This window comes from Columba livia, chromosome 9 (genome assembly GCF_036013475.1).
Source record: "Columba livia isolate bColLiv1 breed racing homer chromosome 9, bColLiv1.pat.W.v2, whole genome shotgun sequence".
NCBI lineage: Eukaryota > Metazoa > Chordata > Aves > Columbiformes > Columbidae > Columba > Columba livia.
In genome coordinates, this window is record NC_088610.1 from 2,200,366 (window position 1) to 2,214,476 (window position 14,111).

General features: G+C 41.0%; 1 protein-coding gene across 9 annotated transcripts in view; it reads left to right on the forward strand.

Moving 5' to 3' along the window:
- SMC4 (structural maintenance of chromosomes 4) overlaps positions 1-14,111 on the forward strand; it is a 34,987-nt gene that overhangs the window by 9,090 nt on the left and 11,786 nt on the right. For all 9 annotated transcript variants that reach the window (XM_065073440.1, XM_021294152.2, XM_065073444.1 and 6 more), the window contains 5 exons: positions 9,284-9,448; positions 10,444-10,571; positions 11,954-12,094; positions 12,353-12,503; positions 13,325-13,489. In XM_065073440.1, the coding sequence (XP_064929512.1) occupies positions 9,284-9,448; positions 10,444-10,571; positions 11,954-12,094; positions 12,353-12,503; positions 13,325-13,489 (750 nt within the window). The remainder of the gene's footprint in view (positions 1-9,283; positions 9,449-10,443; positions 10,572-11,953; positions 12,095-12,352; positions 12,504-13,324; positions 13,490-14,111) is intronic.

The following is a 14,111-nucleotide window of genomic DNA, read 5'->3' on the forward strand; positions in this document are numbered from 1 at the left end:
TTCTTCCCACTTCACCCCTTATTTTGCAGTATTTTTTCTGACATAGCAAATTTTGGTCCCTTTCAGGCTAAAATTTCAAAGCTTAGGCCAGACTGAATTTTTAAGTTGGGTAGGATGTGATACAAGTACTGTAAATATTAAACTACTGCTGACTTCTGTGAGTAGCATTTCAAAAAAACACCCATGGACAAACAGAATATGTAACTCTAATCAAGTAGTTCTAGAACTATTACAAATACTGTGCCTGAATTAGCTAATTGAAAAAAATCTTGTTTAAAAATGGTTCTGGTTACAATGGGATATTGCCAACATTTAACAGGAGGAGTCTGTCACTTTTGTGATCCTTAAGTTCTAACGCTACATATTTCATGTCTTTAATAAATTGCTATATGCTTTTAGTACTTTAGGAACAGACAACTGCTCAGTGCATTGTTAATGAGCTTGCCACAGCCTGAAACTGCAACAGGAAAAAACACATCTTGTCACTTAAAAAAACCAACATGTGAAGCACTGTGGTAAAATCTAGGATCTCGCTATTTTTCTATCTTCCACACCTAATGCCCCAGCTTCAATAACTTTTATGTCTGTAAAGAACAACAAATAAAATGACTTAGGTGTTCTCAGAAGACTTACTTGGAATATCAGGGGGACATATACAGAAAACACGTGTGGGTTCTGTGCTCTGACCAGCCAAAACTGGGCAGGTAAGTATGTTTGCTGTTGCTCAATAGTGACTGCTCTGAACAGGTTTAACCTTGAGGCCAGAAAACAATCTCAGCCTCTCTATCCTGGGTGGTTTGCCTGTAAGAAATGATGAAATAAATGGGGAGCACTTGAAGGAAGGTCGGTTTTGGACATCAGAGGGTAGGCAAAGCAAACTGGCTGTGGATGGCAACCAGTAATGCCTGCTCAAGGTGGCTTTTGCAGGCTTTCAAGGTAAGAGAAGCATCCCCGATAGAAACTTGTTAAAAGGAAAATTGGAATTTCATGGGTAACTCCCATTCAGTGACTTTGCAAATGAATGTTACAGAAATGGTAATAAATGGCTTGAGACTTTCAAGTAGTATAATGGGAGCAAACTATCAGTTGATTTCTACCTACCTTAGAACTTTTCTTTCAAACAAATTGAAAGTTTTTAAAGTAAATTTTGTACTGATTACAGTAGTATTTCATTTACATGTATTAGATACACTTAATTAAAATATTCTCATGTAATCTTAAGCTTAAGTATACACGTTTGCAGTGATTTTATACGTGTGTATTTTTGTAACTCGAGTGGCATTTTGTAATGTGCTAAGTCTTATCCTATGGCAAGATTATGTTGCCAGAAAGGAAGTTTAGTCAAGTTTTTCACCTGCTGCTTTGTGGAAATAATGTAGGAGTCGCTCTTTCGGTGTATTGGAGAGGAAATGAGGGAGAGCAGATTTTCTTCTCGCTTTGAGATAAGCCAGGAGTTCCCAATTGTTGATCTGCTTTCCTAATGAAGCACCAACATCTGAGCTAAAGCACCGAGCAGAGCACGAGCTGAAAAGCTCTACTGGGATTATAACTGGAGACCTGTGCTGCCAGCACTGGTGGGGGAGAGGTTTGTACTGGAAAGGTCAAGGACAGCTGAGCTGAAGCGGTAGGAAGAGTTAACGCAAGGGTGAGAATACAATTAAGTAAAACCAGAGTCTTATGTAAAAATAGAAGCCTCACACTGATTTCATATACTACAGAATCAATTTTGCTGACTGCTTAAATATTGTGCTTTATGCTGAAGTGAATACAGAACAGCATAATATATGCTAATATGTCTATATGCAGTTTCAAAATGAATTATCTTACATTACCAGAAAACTTAGGTTGGCAATTCATGTGATTTTTATTTTGCAAATTGCAACATATCATTATGACCAATGTTTATTAAGCTTTCTGCAGAAAAATAGGGAAATATGGAAAGTGAAGAAAAGCACTTTTCCAGGGGCAATATGTAATGGACAGGGATCAATTAAATAGTTTCATTAGGACATGCCAGGAATCTTAAGTGAAATGTTGTAGGTTGAGTCTGACAATAACTGACTGAGATTCCAAAGTGGCTCTAGATTTGCACTCTATTTGTGTGCTTGTATTAAATACAAGAATGTCCTTAAGAAAGCTTCTAAAATTAGACAGATGTGCAAACAGCTTGACAAAGGCTACTTTTAAATTATTTCCAGAATGCAGAAGAGGAGTTTTGTGCAAACAACTGCATGTTGTATAACAGGCTAACTCTAAGTTTTTCCTCGTCGTTGGACAGTAGTGGCCTTGTAGATTCGTGTATGTGCGTTTAGTTCCCGACTTTCTTGATTTCCCACCTAGCTTATAACACCTTTCTTGGAAGGCAAAGCATGAGGTTGAGTATTTGATACTTTCTCCCCTCCTGTATATTTGCCATCTGGTAAAATTGAAGGGTAGAAATGAGATATGACTGCAAGGATTAAGTAATAGCAGCAATAACATGGAATTGGAAAAAACCCAACCTGTTGTGGCTTACTACAAGAGCTGTGTTACAGTCACATTTCCAGGAGAAGAAGAATAAGATTACAGGAATATTGGTTATCTGCCTATACAGCTCCCAAGGCCCATGTATGTAGAATTAGAATTCACAGTCAAAAGTTTACCTGAAGAGGAGGAGTACGGGCACTCTGACCGAATAAACTCAACTTGAAACTACCATTATGGAAAATTGAAGATACATTTTGCACTATTTTTGCCATTCTTTACTTGCACTCCTGCTTAAAAAGCAAGAGGTACCTTTTTTGTGAATTTAAAAAAAAAAAAGCAGCCAAGTGCGAGGAGTATCATGCTCATCCAATATAGGAAAAATAAGAAGTGGGAGAGGAGTTGGAAACAGCATGAGTAGCATACGGGGAAATGGAAGGACTCGTCTTTCTTACACCGCTGCCTAGTGGCTTATAGAAGATTAAAAAAGCAGTTTGGATGCCTTTATATTATCAAGAAAAACTGGTCACACAAAATATCAAAGAAAAAATAGACAGTGAAGCAGCTAGGGTCAGATGCAGAAACTAAGAACAGCTTCTAAGCTAGTACTTACCAAGTGATACAACAGGTTGATATGAGTTACTACTTCTAATTTTACTCCTGTTTGGCTTTTGTAGCAGTTGCACTTTCTGTCAAACAGACACATAGAACTGGAGCTGCAGCAGCAAAGAGCCATCAGCTGTGATTTAGTATCAGTGCTAGTTCTAAAAGCAATGGTCAAAAGTGGGTCAGAATAGAAAAGACCAAGGAAGGAAAAATGGTAATTGGAATTTCCCAGAATTAGGCTTGGATTTTCTACCTTTTCGATCTCCGTAGAAAAATAGATCTATAGTAAATGTTCTAAGTGCTCTAATGCGGTTTCTCCTTCAAGCAAATCTGTGGAGCCGCTGGTTTCATCCTACGGGCTGCACAAGCCGTTGCTCTTCCTTAGGCTGCGGGTGCCCAGACACTGTGCTGGAGCTGCTGGGGAATACCTGCAAAACCTCCTGTCCTCATCCCCCTCGTGCTGGGATTGAAATTGAAATATAGCTGTGCTCTACGGAACAAGATTAAAAATTGTTAACTTTACTAGAAATAAGAGCAGTCTGCCTTACGCTGAGTCAGTTCTGTCTTGCTGTCTGTATTAAAAAGTGAAGAAAAGAATTTAAATGGGGTTGTCATTTAGATTGATCAAGATGGATTTTCTTCACTAGAACAAACAAGAACAGATTTTGCCTGTGGCTACTATAATCCTCCACAAAGCTTGGAGTTAGTGGTGGCCGTTACAACTGCAAACCTCTTTTCTCAGCATTCTGGAGATCCTGGCTACAACTTGACTATTCGCTTCAGTTTTGTGTTTAAAGGACAAGTTCTGCCGTTCACCTGTTGTATATAATGAAAATCCTATTGTTTTCAGCACTTTATTGTACATCTTGCTGTCGTAATTTTTCCGTGGAATGCTAACAAAGTAAATCTGCAGCTGTTGTATTATCACTTTAGATGATAAAACTCATTGTGTGGCAAGACAGCATGTTCAAAAGTTATTTTTTCCCAAATTTTCAGGGGTGAGAAGAGGAGGCAGTAATTGGTAAGCAAACACCTTTCTCATTGGGTTCTCCAGAAACAACTGGTCATAACGCAAACAAGTTTTTGCAACCAAAGAGGAAAGTGTTGTTTGTTTCTTTGGGAAGAGGTCTCAGGTTGCTCTTGGTGATCTTTCAGTGTCAAAGGCTTTTTGCCAGCCCGATCTCATTTGGTACCAGAATATTCAAATGGAGGCTGACGGGTGTGTTCTGCATCTCCATCATTCCAGTTCCGGCACCACCCCAGGCTGAACTAGAGTTGTGCACAGATTACCAACAACTACAGCTTCTCATTATTCGAGGCTGCATAATGTCAGTGTTGGGATTAGTGTGTTATGCCATTCAGACTTCTTAGCGTTGGAATCAGTGCTGCAGTCCACAGACCCCACTCTCAATGTACACGTCTAAAATGCAAATGCTTACATGCCAGAAAACATTGGATAAACTCAGGTTAAAACCTTTGTGTTCTAAGGGGATCAGCTGTTTTAACAAGTGCATGTGTCATTTTAGAGAAAACAGGAATAGTGCTTCTAAGAAAGGAGGTAATGAAGAGTTCAGGTGTTTTATTGTCCCCCCTTTTGAGGGCTACATGGCAGGCAAAATTCTTGCCCTGCACAAATTTATTCTACGCAGTTACACACAGCAATGGAGCGCAGATATTTTCCTGCGTTGTTAGAGCTGTGCAAGTACTGAGGAGAATTTTAGTCTGATGCAAATACAGAAGATTGTGTGTGCACCATAGAGACTGAAAATAGATGAATTTGTTCTGTGATAGATTGCTGTACATGTAGTGTAAGACTTCTGAGAACACTCCTGGGATGCAAGTGTAACTTGTGCTGAAACACAGACTCAGAGTAGCTGGACCCCTGACTTGGCTGCCTCGTAACATTAAACTAGCAATAGGTCATTATTTACTTTCAAGTTTTTACTCTTATGCACGATGGAAATTTAAATTGAGAAAGTATCCTGAACACGGCCCTGGAGCAATTCACCTCCTCAAGAGCTCGGCTGTGTAAACGGGGGCGGGATCTCCAGATCCCCAGTCCCCTGGAGTTACTCCTCCTTTGTGTCCCTGGAGGAGGTGGCTCAGCTGAGAGGGGCTCTTGCCCTGTTTAGAGCTTTGCAGCCTGCTGTCCAACTGGCTTTCTCATGATTTGCCACAGCTGTCAGTTAACTTAATTACTTAGAAATTTCTCCACTGATAAACTTGTGTTCTCTATTAGAATGTACCGATAACTGTTTTCTGGTAACTCCGCCGAGTTTCTGTAGAAACGGTCATTTCTAATAGAAATATGTTCGTTATGTGGCACATGAGCTGATCACCTCTGTCACATCTCAATATCGTGTCATCCTGACACAGGAGACTTTCCCACAACGCAGGAAATGAAACTGGTTTGTAATTCCCTTTAGTGTTCAAACCATGGAGCCTTCCCCGAATCCTCCGTGGATACCTGATGCTTTTCGTACAGCGATTCCTTAATGTTGTGGCTATTTTGTTCAGTGTCACCCGTGCCTTACTGTTGACATCCATTTTGATTGTCTTCACAACTAAATAGAGGATTTACTCTTTCCTTTGCATGCTGTTCTCTCTGGTGAATCCCTGCCTGTAAGACAGAGAACAAAGGTGAATAATTAAAGAGACTTCTTGGTGGTCAGTTCCGAGGCTGTTAAAATGTAGGTGTGACAGCTATGTTAAACATGTTTGCTTTTCAACAAATGTCTGCCTGCTGCCGCCTTAGTTTCACTTTCAAAAATGCTGTCTGTATTTCGAAAGATCATTTACTAGTTCAATGAGCGTGGTTGCTTTTTTTAATATAATTCAAATAATGGGTCAAGTAATAAGCGCAGTTAAAAAGTCAGGAACCAGTTAAACTGACTGTCAAGTTTTAACAGAATGCAGAGTTGTGAAATGTGGGTTTTCCCTGTTAATCATTGCCATGGCTACTTGGAGGAAGAGCAGGTAAACCCTTTGGAGTCTCCTTCATACATTAAAATAGCTGGAAATCTCTGTTTCTCTAGTATGTTAACTATAGGGATGGGCTAAACAGATTTCATAATATATTAGCTTGGAAAATAATATATTAAATAACACTCATGATTCAGTTATGATTTATATATTCTAAATATTTTCATTTTTACCTTTGTTAAGAAAAGAACTGAAGAATTGAAGTAGTTAATCTACATCTCTTCAGATAAGGTGCCTGTGGTGAAGCAGAATTGTTCATGTGCTTTATCTCTCCAAAATGTTATTGTATGTATGGCCTGAACCAAAGTCACTAATAATTCCTGATCATATGGTGATGTATTTATTTACTATGTAGATAACCAAAGCACTGGTTCCTTAATTTATGAGGATATAGGATTAGATATAATTGGATTAAACTTTGTTAGTTAGTTACTATATCATGAAGTGTCTTGTAGTTGTATTCCATTACATAGTGAGCTATGGAGAACCCTCCCAACTACATTATCATTTTTCTTAAATGGTTAATTATACTTGCCCAGATCATTAAAAAATTGATTTATGTTCCTTGCTTGTCCATCATTTCTGTGCTTCTATTAATTCCAGGGTGGCTTTGTGGTTTGCAGCAGCACCCGACTGAGGGATGTATGTGCAGTGTAGACAACTCTTGGATTTGATGCTCAGCATCTGAATGAAATCTCTTTTCTGTGACTGTTTTGTGTGTAAACTGAGGAATCACAGAATCGACTGGGTTGGAAAAGACCTCAGAGATCATCAAGTCCAACCCTTGGTCCAACTCTAGTCCGTTTACTAGATCATGGCACTAAGTGCCATGTCCAATCTCAGTTTAAAAACCTCTAGGGACGGCGAGTCCAGCACCTCCCTGGGCAGCCATTCCAATGCCTGACCACTCTCTCTGCAAAGAATTGCTTTCTAATCTCCAGCCTAAATGTCCCCTGGCAGAGTTGAAGCCCATGGCCCCTTGTCCTATTGCTGATGCCTGGGAGAAGAGCCCAATCCCCACCTGGCTAGAACTGCCCTTCAGGTAGTTCTAGAGAGTGCTGAGCTCAGCTCTAAGCCTCCTCTTCTCCAGACTAAACAAGCCCAGCTCCCTCAGCCTCTCCCCATAGGGCTTGCGTTCAAGTCCCTTGAACAAAACGCTTTAATGCAAGAAGAAACAAAATAGACACTTAAGACAATTCTACAGAAGTTGAGGTGACAGTTTCCTGCCCATGAGCAGGTGGTTCTTGGTGGAGAAATCATGATTTTGTGGTGATGGAACAAACGTGTAATTTCAATTGTATGGAAACAACTACAATTATTAGGAAACTAATAGGGTTTTTTTTTTATATGCGTAAAGAAGTAAAAATAGAGTTGGGTTGAATTTTATTTTTATCTTGTCGAACATGCTGCTGCTTTTTAGGAGCAGTAATCAGAAAATAAAAGTTAAGATGCATTTAACTTGTCGAATTTGAATTTTTTCCAAAACCTCTGCCTGTGTGTTTCAGCCTAACAAGGGAATTCCCTGCAGGAAAGACTTATCTTCATAAATTCTAAGTCTTGTTTTGCAAAATCTTGTGTTTCCAGGGCCACTAGGGGTCATTGCACACCCGCTCACCGGGCCAAAAACTGATGCATTAAAAAATGGGTCCCAAAGGACCAGTTTACAAATAAGTGTCTCTTGTCGTGTACCTGACTACACAGGTTTTTGCGGGATGAGTAGTTTTTACTCATTGGTCTCTTTATTTAATTTTTGCAGCATCTATTCTTGCTCCAGAGACCATTTGAACACGTGTATATTCAGTTTCGTGTCTTCACCTTATGATACATGACTGTGTAATTTACAAAATATAGCCTGTGTTTTGATAGGTTTTCTGTGACTCTGTCCTAAGCATAAAAAGTTGACAGGGTCTAATGATAGTATCTGTAAAATAAACAGTCCTTGTCGTTGTCTCCATTTAATCTTTCTTATTAAAAGAAAAAATCAAATTATTGTTATTATTCAGCATGATAGTTAGTGCTGTAGATCACAGAATCCCAGAATGTCAGGGATTGGAAGGGACCTGGAAAGCTCACCCAGTGCAATCCCCCCATGGAGCAGGAACACCCAGATGAGGTTACACAGGAAGGTGTCCAGGCGGGTTGGAATGTCTGCACAGAAGGAGACTCCACAACCCCCCTGGGCAGCCTGGGCCAGGCTCTGCCACCCTCACCAGGAAGAAGTTTCTTCTCAAATATAGGTGGAACCTCTTGTATTCCAATTTGAACCCTTTACCCCTTGTCCTATCATCGGTTGTCACCGAGAAGAGCCTGACTCCATCCTCCTGACACTCACCCTTTATATATCTGTAAACATTAATGAGGTCACCCCTCAGTGTCCTCTTGTCCAGCTCCAGAGCCCCAGCTCCCTCAGCCTTTCCTCACACGGGAGATGCTCCACTCCCTTCAGCATCTTGGTGGCTGCGCTGGACTCTCTCCAGCAGTTCCCTGTCCTGCTGGAACTGAGGGGCCACAGCTGGACACAATATTCCAGGTGTGGTCTCCCCAGGGCAGAGCAGAGGGGCAGGAGAACCTCTCTGACCTACTGACCACCCCCTTCTAACCCACCCCAGGTACCATTGGCTTCCTGGCCACAAGGGCCCAGTGCTGGCTCATGGTCACCCTGCTGTCCCCAGGACCTCCAGGTCCCTTTCCCCTACGCTGCTCTCTAATAGGTCATTCCCCAATGAATGAAGGAAGATGAAGGAAGCCAAACACTGAAATAATGTTTTTATGTTTCAAAAAAATATTTCTCAGTTGTATGAATTACGAGTCCATTTCACCCATCAGGTATGATTTTATGGACCTTCTGTTTCTAAAGAGAACCCTCCAGCGACTGCAATCCTGATGGAGCTGCCCTAAGCCTGTCGTCTGCTACACAACCCAGAGAGGATGCTTTGTTCTCTTCTGCTTTTTTGTTTTTAGGCTGGGGAAGTAAATTTTGAATCTTTAGCAAAATGAAAAAATGTTTAGTCCTGAATATTGGCTTCAGAAGAGGAGCTGTTGCTCACGGCCCTCACGGCCACACACTCCTGGCAGGAAATCTCTGTTCATTTTGATCTTTGTTTTCCCAAATATATCGCTACTTTGAAGAGTCAATTTTGATTACTGTATTATTTTGTTCCTTTTTACAGCTCTTCCCACCCCTCCAAAAAAGAAATGATATGTATATATAAACAAACTGTTCTTTTCCAAGGGGGAAGTTGAACAGATCTCAATGATGAAGCCGAAGGGGCAGACGGAACACGACGAAGGCATGCTGGAGTACTTGGAAGACTTAATAGGATCTGCACGACTCAAAGAGCCCATCCAGACGCTGTGCCGCAGAACTGAGCTTTTAAACGAGCAGAGGGGAGAAAAGGTGAGCGGGGAGAGTTTGTTTGAATTATAAATACGAAATATGCAATGTTTCGTTATTGGATTTTGTGGAAAAACTGCTAATGTAAAGACTTGGTTAAAAGTTGGCAATCTACAACTACAGTGAAACGTTGAGTTCTGTTTATTGCATCTGCTGTTTGGATTTGAAAAGCAATGCGCAGTCAGCACTTGTCTTTCTTTAAACACAATGTGGTTGGCTTTTGATTCCCAAATGTTCGAATGCTTGAGTTGGAACACGGGATTTTGCCTGCAGAACACTGATTGTGTCCACGTGCGTTAAATGCTTCTGAGGCTGAACAGAGAAACAGGTTATCGTTATCAGAATACGTCACGTAGGACTTTTTATCTGCAAATAGGAGAAGCAGCAGAGAAAGCTTTAACATGTGAAGAAAAGGAGAGAGTATTGGTGAGGTGACGTTCACACAGCTGGATGAGGAGCCTTCAAAATACAGAAAATTAGATATTTCAGCCATGTAGATCTACTCCAGCACTTGCTGTCATACCCTTTTATTTATGCACTAAGTTTCAAAAGTACTAAGTAATATCCAAGTTCTTTTTACTTGGTAAATCCTAATATTTTGCAGACTTCTTTTAAAGGCTGGGAAGGAAAGCAGAAGACATGTAGCTGCAGGAATTAACTTAAAAAGGCTTATTCTAAGGGCTGAAATACAGAAAATAACATATATGGACTGTCTGTACCTAACTCCTCTATTTCTAACCTGCATTTTCCTTGATTTGCCTGAGCTGTTCCCAGTATCTGTAGGATCCTGGTTTAGTTTTAAATTACTGTTTGAATTGCCCTAAAATTCCAGTCTCTGCTGTGGAAATGGTGATGTGTAAATTCAGAAAGCTCGGAGCACTAAATTGCCTTGGAGGGTTAATTGTCGAACACGGAGGGTGCATGGCTGCGAAGGGTCTGGGGTTTTTCTCCTCATGTGCTACTGGCGGTAAAGTCAGATCTGACTCTGATTTGTCCAGTTAAATAGAGTGAAAATGGTGGAAAAAGAAAAGGATGCCTTGGAAGCGGACAAGAACGCGGCCATCGAATTTCTCTGTTTGGAAAACAAGATGTTTAAAGAAAAGAATTGTATCTGTCAATACTACATGTAAGTACTCCTCCAAGGGTTGGGTTTGGCCTTAATGTGGGAGTTGTGGTGTTCAACTGGTTTCATATCACAGTATCACAGTATGTTTGGGATTGGAAGGGACCTCAAAAGATCATCCAGTCCAATCCCCCCATGGAGCAGGAACGCCTGGGTGAGGTCGCACAGGAACATGTCCAGGCGGGTTGGAATGTCTGCAGAGAAGGAGACTCCACAACCCCCTGGGCAGCCTGGGCCAGGCTCTGCCACCCTCACCATGAAGAAGTTTCTTCTCAAATTTAAGCGGAACCTCTTGTGTTCCAGTTTGATCCCATTACCCCTTGTCCTATCATTGTTTGCCACCGAGAAGAGCCTGGCTCCATCCTCATGGCACTCACCCTTTATATATTTATAAGCATTAATAAGGTCACCCCTCAGTCTCCTCTTCTCCAAACTAAAGAGCCCCAGCTCCCTCAGCCTTTCCTCATAAAAGAGATGTTCCACTCCCTTAATCATCTTTGTTGCCCTATGCTGGACCCTCTCCAGCAGTTCCCTGTCCTGCTGGAACCGAGGGGCCCAGAACTAGACACAATATTCCAGATGTGGTCTCACCAGGGCGGAGCAGAGGGGAAGGAGAACCTCTCTGATCTGCTAACCAACCCCCTTGAAATACACCCCAGGTACCATTGGCTTCCTGGCCACAAGGGCCCAGTGCTGGCTCATGGTCACCCTGCTGTCCCCAGGATCCCCGGGTCCCTTTCCCCTACACTGCTCTCTAATAGGTCATTCCTCAACTTATACTGGAACCTGGGTTGTTCCTGCCCAGATGTAAGACTCTACACTTGTCCTTGCTATATTTGAGCTCTCCATCCTGTCCAGGTCTCTGATGACAGCACAGCCTCTGGTGTGTCACCACTCCTCCCAGCTTGGCGTCATCAGCAAACTTGCTCTAGCTGGAAATATTTTGCTTTCCTTATCAGTTGTATCAGTCCTTCTAAAGTAGTTAAATAATATGTGGCTGGGGATTTCTTCAAATGATGAAGTTAAATCTTTCACAATGGAGACCATTTCCATAAAAACCTTAAAAACAACAACAAATCACCACCACCGCCAAAAAAACCACCGACACAACCTGCTTGCCAGCTTGTTACAAAGCACTCTGGCAAATTAATCTCTTCCAGCTTTATACTTAACTGAGAAAGTAGATCACTTGAAGACTATTTTCATCTGAAGTGTCTCAATAGTTTGATTTCCTTGCTGTTTTCTATTAAAATGAACAGGTCGCTCAATAATGGGTATTAGGATTTAATACTTAATCACTTTGTTACACTTAAGATGGAAAATATATGTTCATAATGAATATTAGCTCTGTGGAAAAACGTGGAGGTTTGGGTTTTGTTTTCTAGCCATGACCTCAAGAAACGAATTAATGATTTGGAAATGCAGAAAGAAAAAATTAACGAGGAAACAAAAGATGTTAATGAGAAGAGCGGTAAACTTGCAGAGGACGTGACAACCAAGAATAAAGCTTTAAAAGAACTTGAAAAGTAAGTACTTTAGGTATAAGTAAGTAAGTACTTTAAAAGTAAGTACTTTAGGTGAGCTGAGAGTACTGTGGTTTCTATGTGATGCATACGTGCTATTAGGATTTTCAGAAAAAGCTTTGAATATAGTAAGTATTGGATGTTGTTTTTCACAAAAACTGAGTAGTATTGGTTTAAATTCCTAATGCATATTAAGCCAAGATGTACTGACGGTATTTTTATAGGGTATGGAATACATTATTCTTTCTTTTTTCCCTTTAGGAAAATCACTAAAATCACCAAGTTCATAGAGGAAAATAAAGAGAAATTTACTCAGTTGGATTTGCAGGACATTAAAGTGAGGGAAAATCTCAAAAATGCCAAAAGCAAAGCTAAAAAACTGGAGAAGCAGCTTCAAAAGGACAAAGAAAAGGTAGCGTGAGCTGCAGCTTGGTTTACTGACTGAAATGTGTTTGGTTGCTCTGGGTGAGAAGGTCTTTGCGGAGCTGGGGTAAAACAGCAAAGGACACCAGTTGCACTTTGTGCCACAAAGAAGAGGGAAAAATACGCTTTGAATTTTTTTTAATCGGATATTTTATGTCATTTAAATCAAATAGGGGTTTCGTTTGCACATCTTTTAGTGAAGAAATGCGTTATTCTCCCTTAAACTCCTCGCACACCTCGCTGTGGGGGACGGGGCAGCAGCACCTAAAGGCCAAGTCAGGAGCTTTGCTGTCGCTCCTCGGCTCTGCTGGGGCTCTCGTGGCTTGGAAAGCACCTTTTTCTCCTGGTTGTTGAGATTACAGGAATATCGCCTGTTCTCACAGTTACTACCTTTTCAAACCAGTTTTCTTTCCTATTTCCCTAGTTAATTTAATGGATCTATTTTACCAAGCTGGTTGTCGCCGGCTGTTGTAGATCTTAAATCACTCTTTGGATCAAGAGTGGCCTTCTGGAAGTAGGTATTGAAGAATTAAACCTTATTTGACTCAAAGACTTGAGTTCTTACACGTAAAGCTACGTTCTTTCACTGCTCGGGCTTGTTTCTCTCTGGAACTGAACAAGCCTTGCCAATATAATAAATCCCCGGCCTCTTGCTAGAGCCACAGTGCAGCTAATTCTACAAAAACGCATGAGCTTCGTTAGTGCTTACGCTTCATTTGACTTCCACACAGCGCTCGAAAAGCAGGGTTTAAAAATAAGGCCAAACTGGTTTGTTTCAGTGGGAAAGTTAAAAGTCTTTTCCTCGTGTAGGTAGAAGAATTGAAAAACGTGCCTTCCGCTAGTGAAAAAGCCATCAGCGAAGCGACATCTAAGAAAGAGCTTCTTGAAAAGACCAAAGAGAAAGAAGAAGAGAAACTCAAGCAGGTTATGGAGAGCCTTAAGGAGGAAACACAAGGACTTCAGGGAGAAAAACAGGTTTGAACTGTTTTGACTCAGTATACTGATGTGTAACTGATGTGTAACTTTGCCCTTAGGAATGAAACAGTCACACGATGCTGTTCGATATGACAAATACACTGTTTCGTGTGTTACTGCAATGGAACCCAACTGGGAAGTTGATTTTGCATTTATAATCCAAGCTAAATCATGTGTCATCAAGTATATCGTTCACTACGCTTCCTTTATTTGAACACACTTTCATTTTCTTCTGTCCAAATGTTTGAGTCAATCTGTCACTGAAGTAAATAAGCAGATTTTGAAACGTTGTGTCCCAAGGCTTTCACAGAGCTGTGATGTGCCTGTGCATTAACTCCGATTACACTTGGTTCCTGCTGTTGAGCTGAGCTCTCCCATCGCCGAGCACCCGGAGGCCGGAAATTTATCCTGGAAATTTGGGGGGTTATTTTCAGCTCCTCCCAACTTGAAGTTGAGAAAAGGATACAAAGCTTGGATGGATATGTTCTATGATAATTCCCTGGTTTTTTAATAATTATGAAAAATGCCTTATTTCCATACAGAATATGTTAATAAATGAAGAAATGCGTGTTTTTCTAGACAACGGAACTGTTTTCTGCTGACAGGAGAGCCGGTAAAGGAC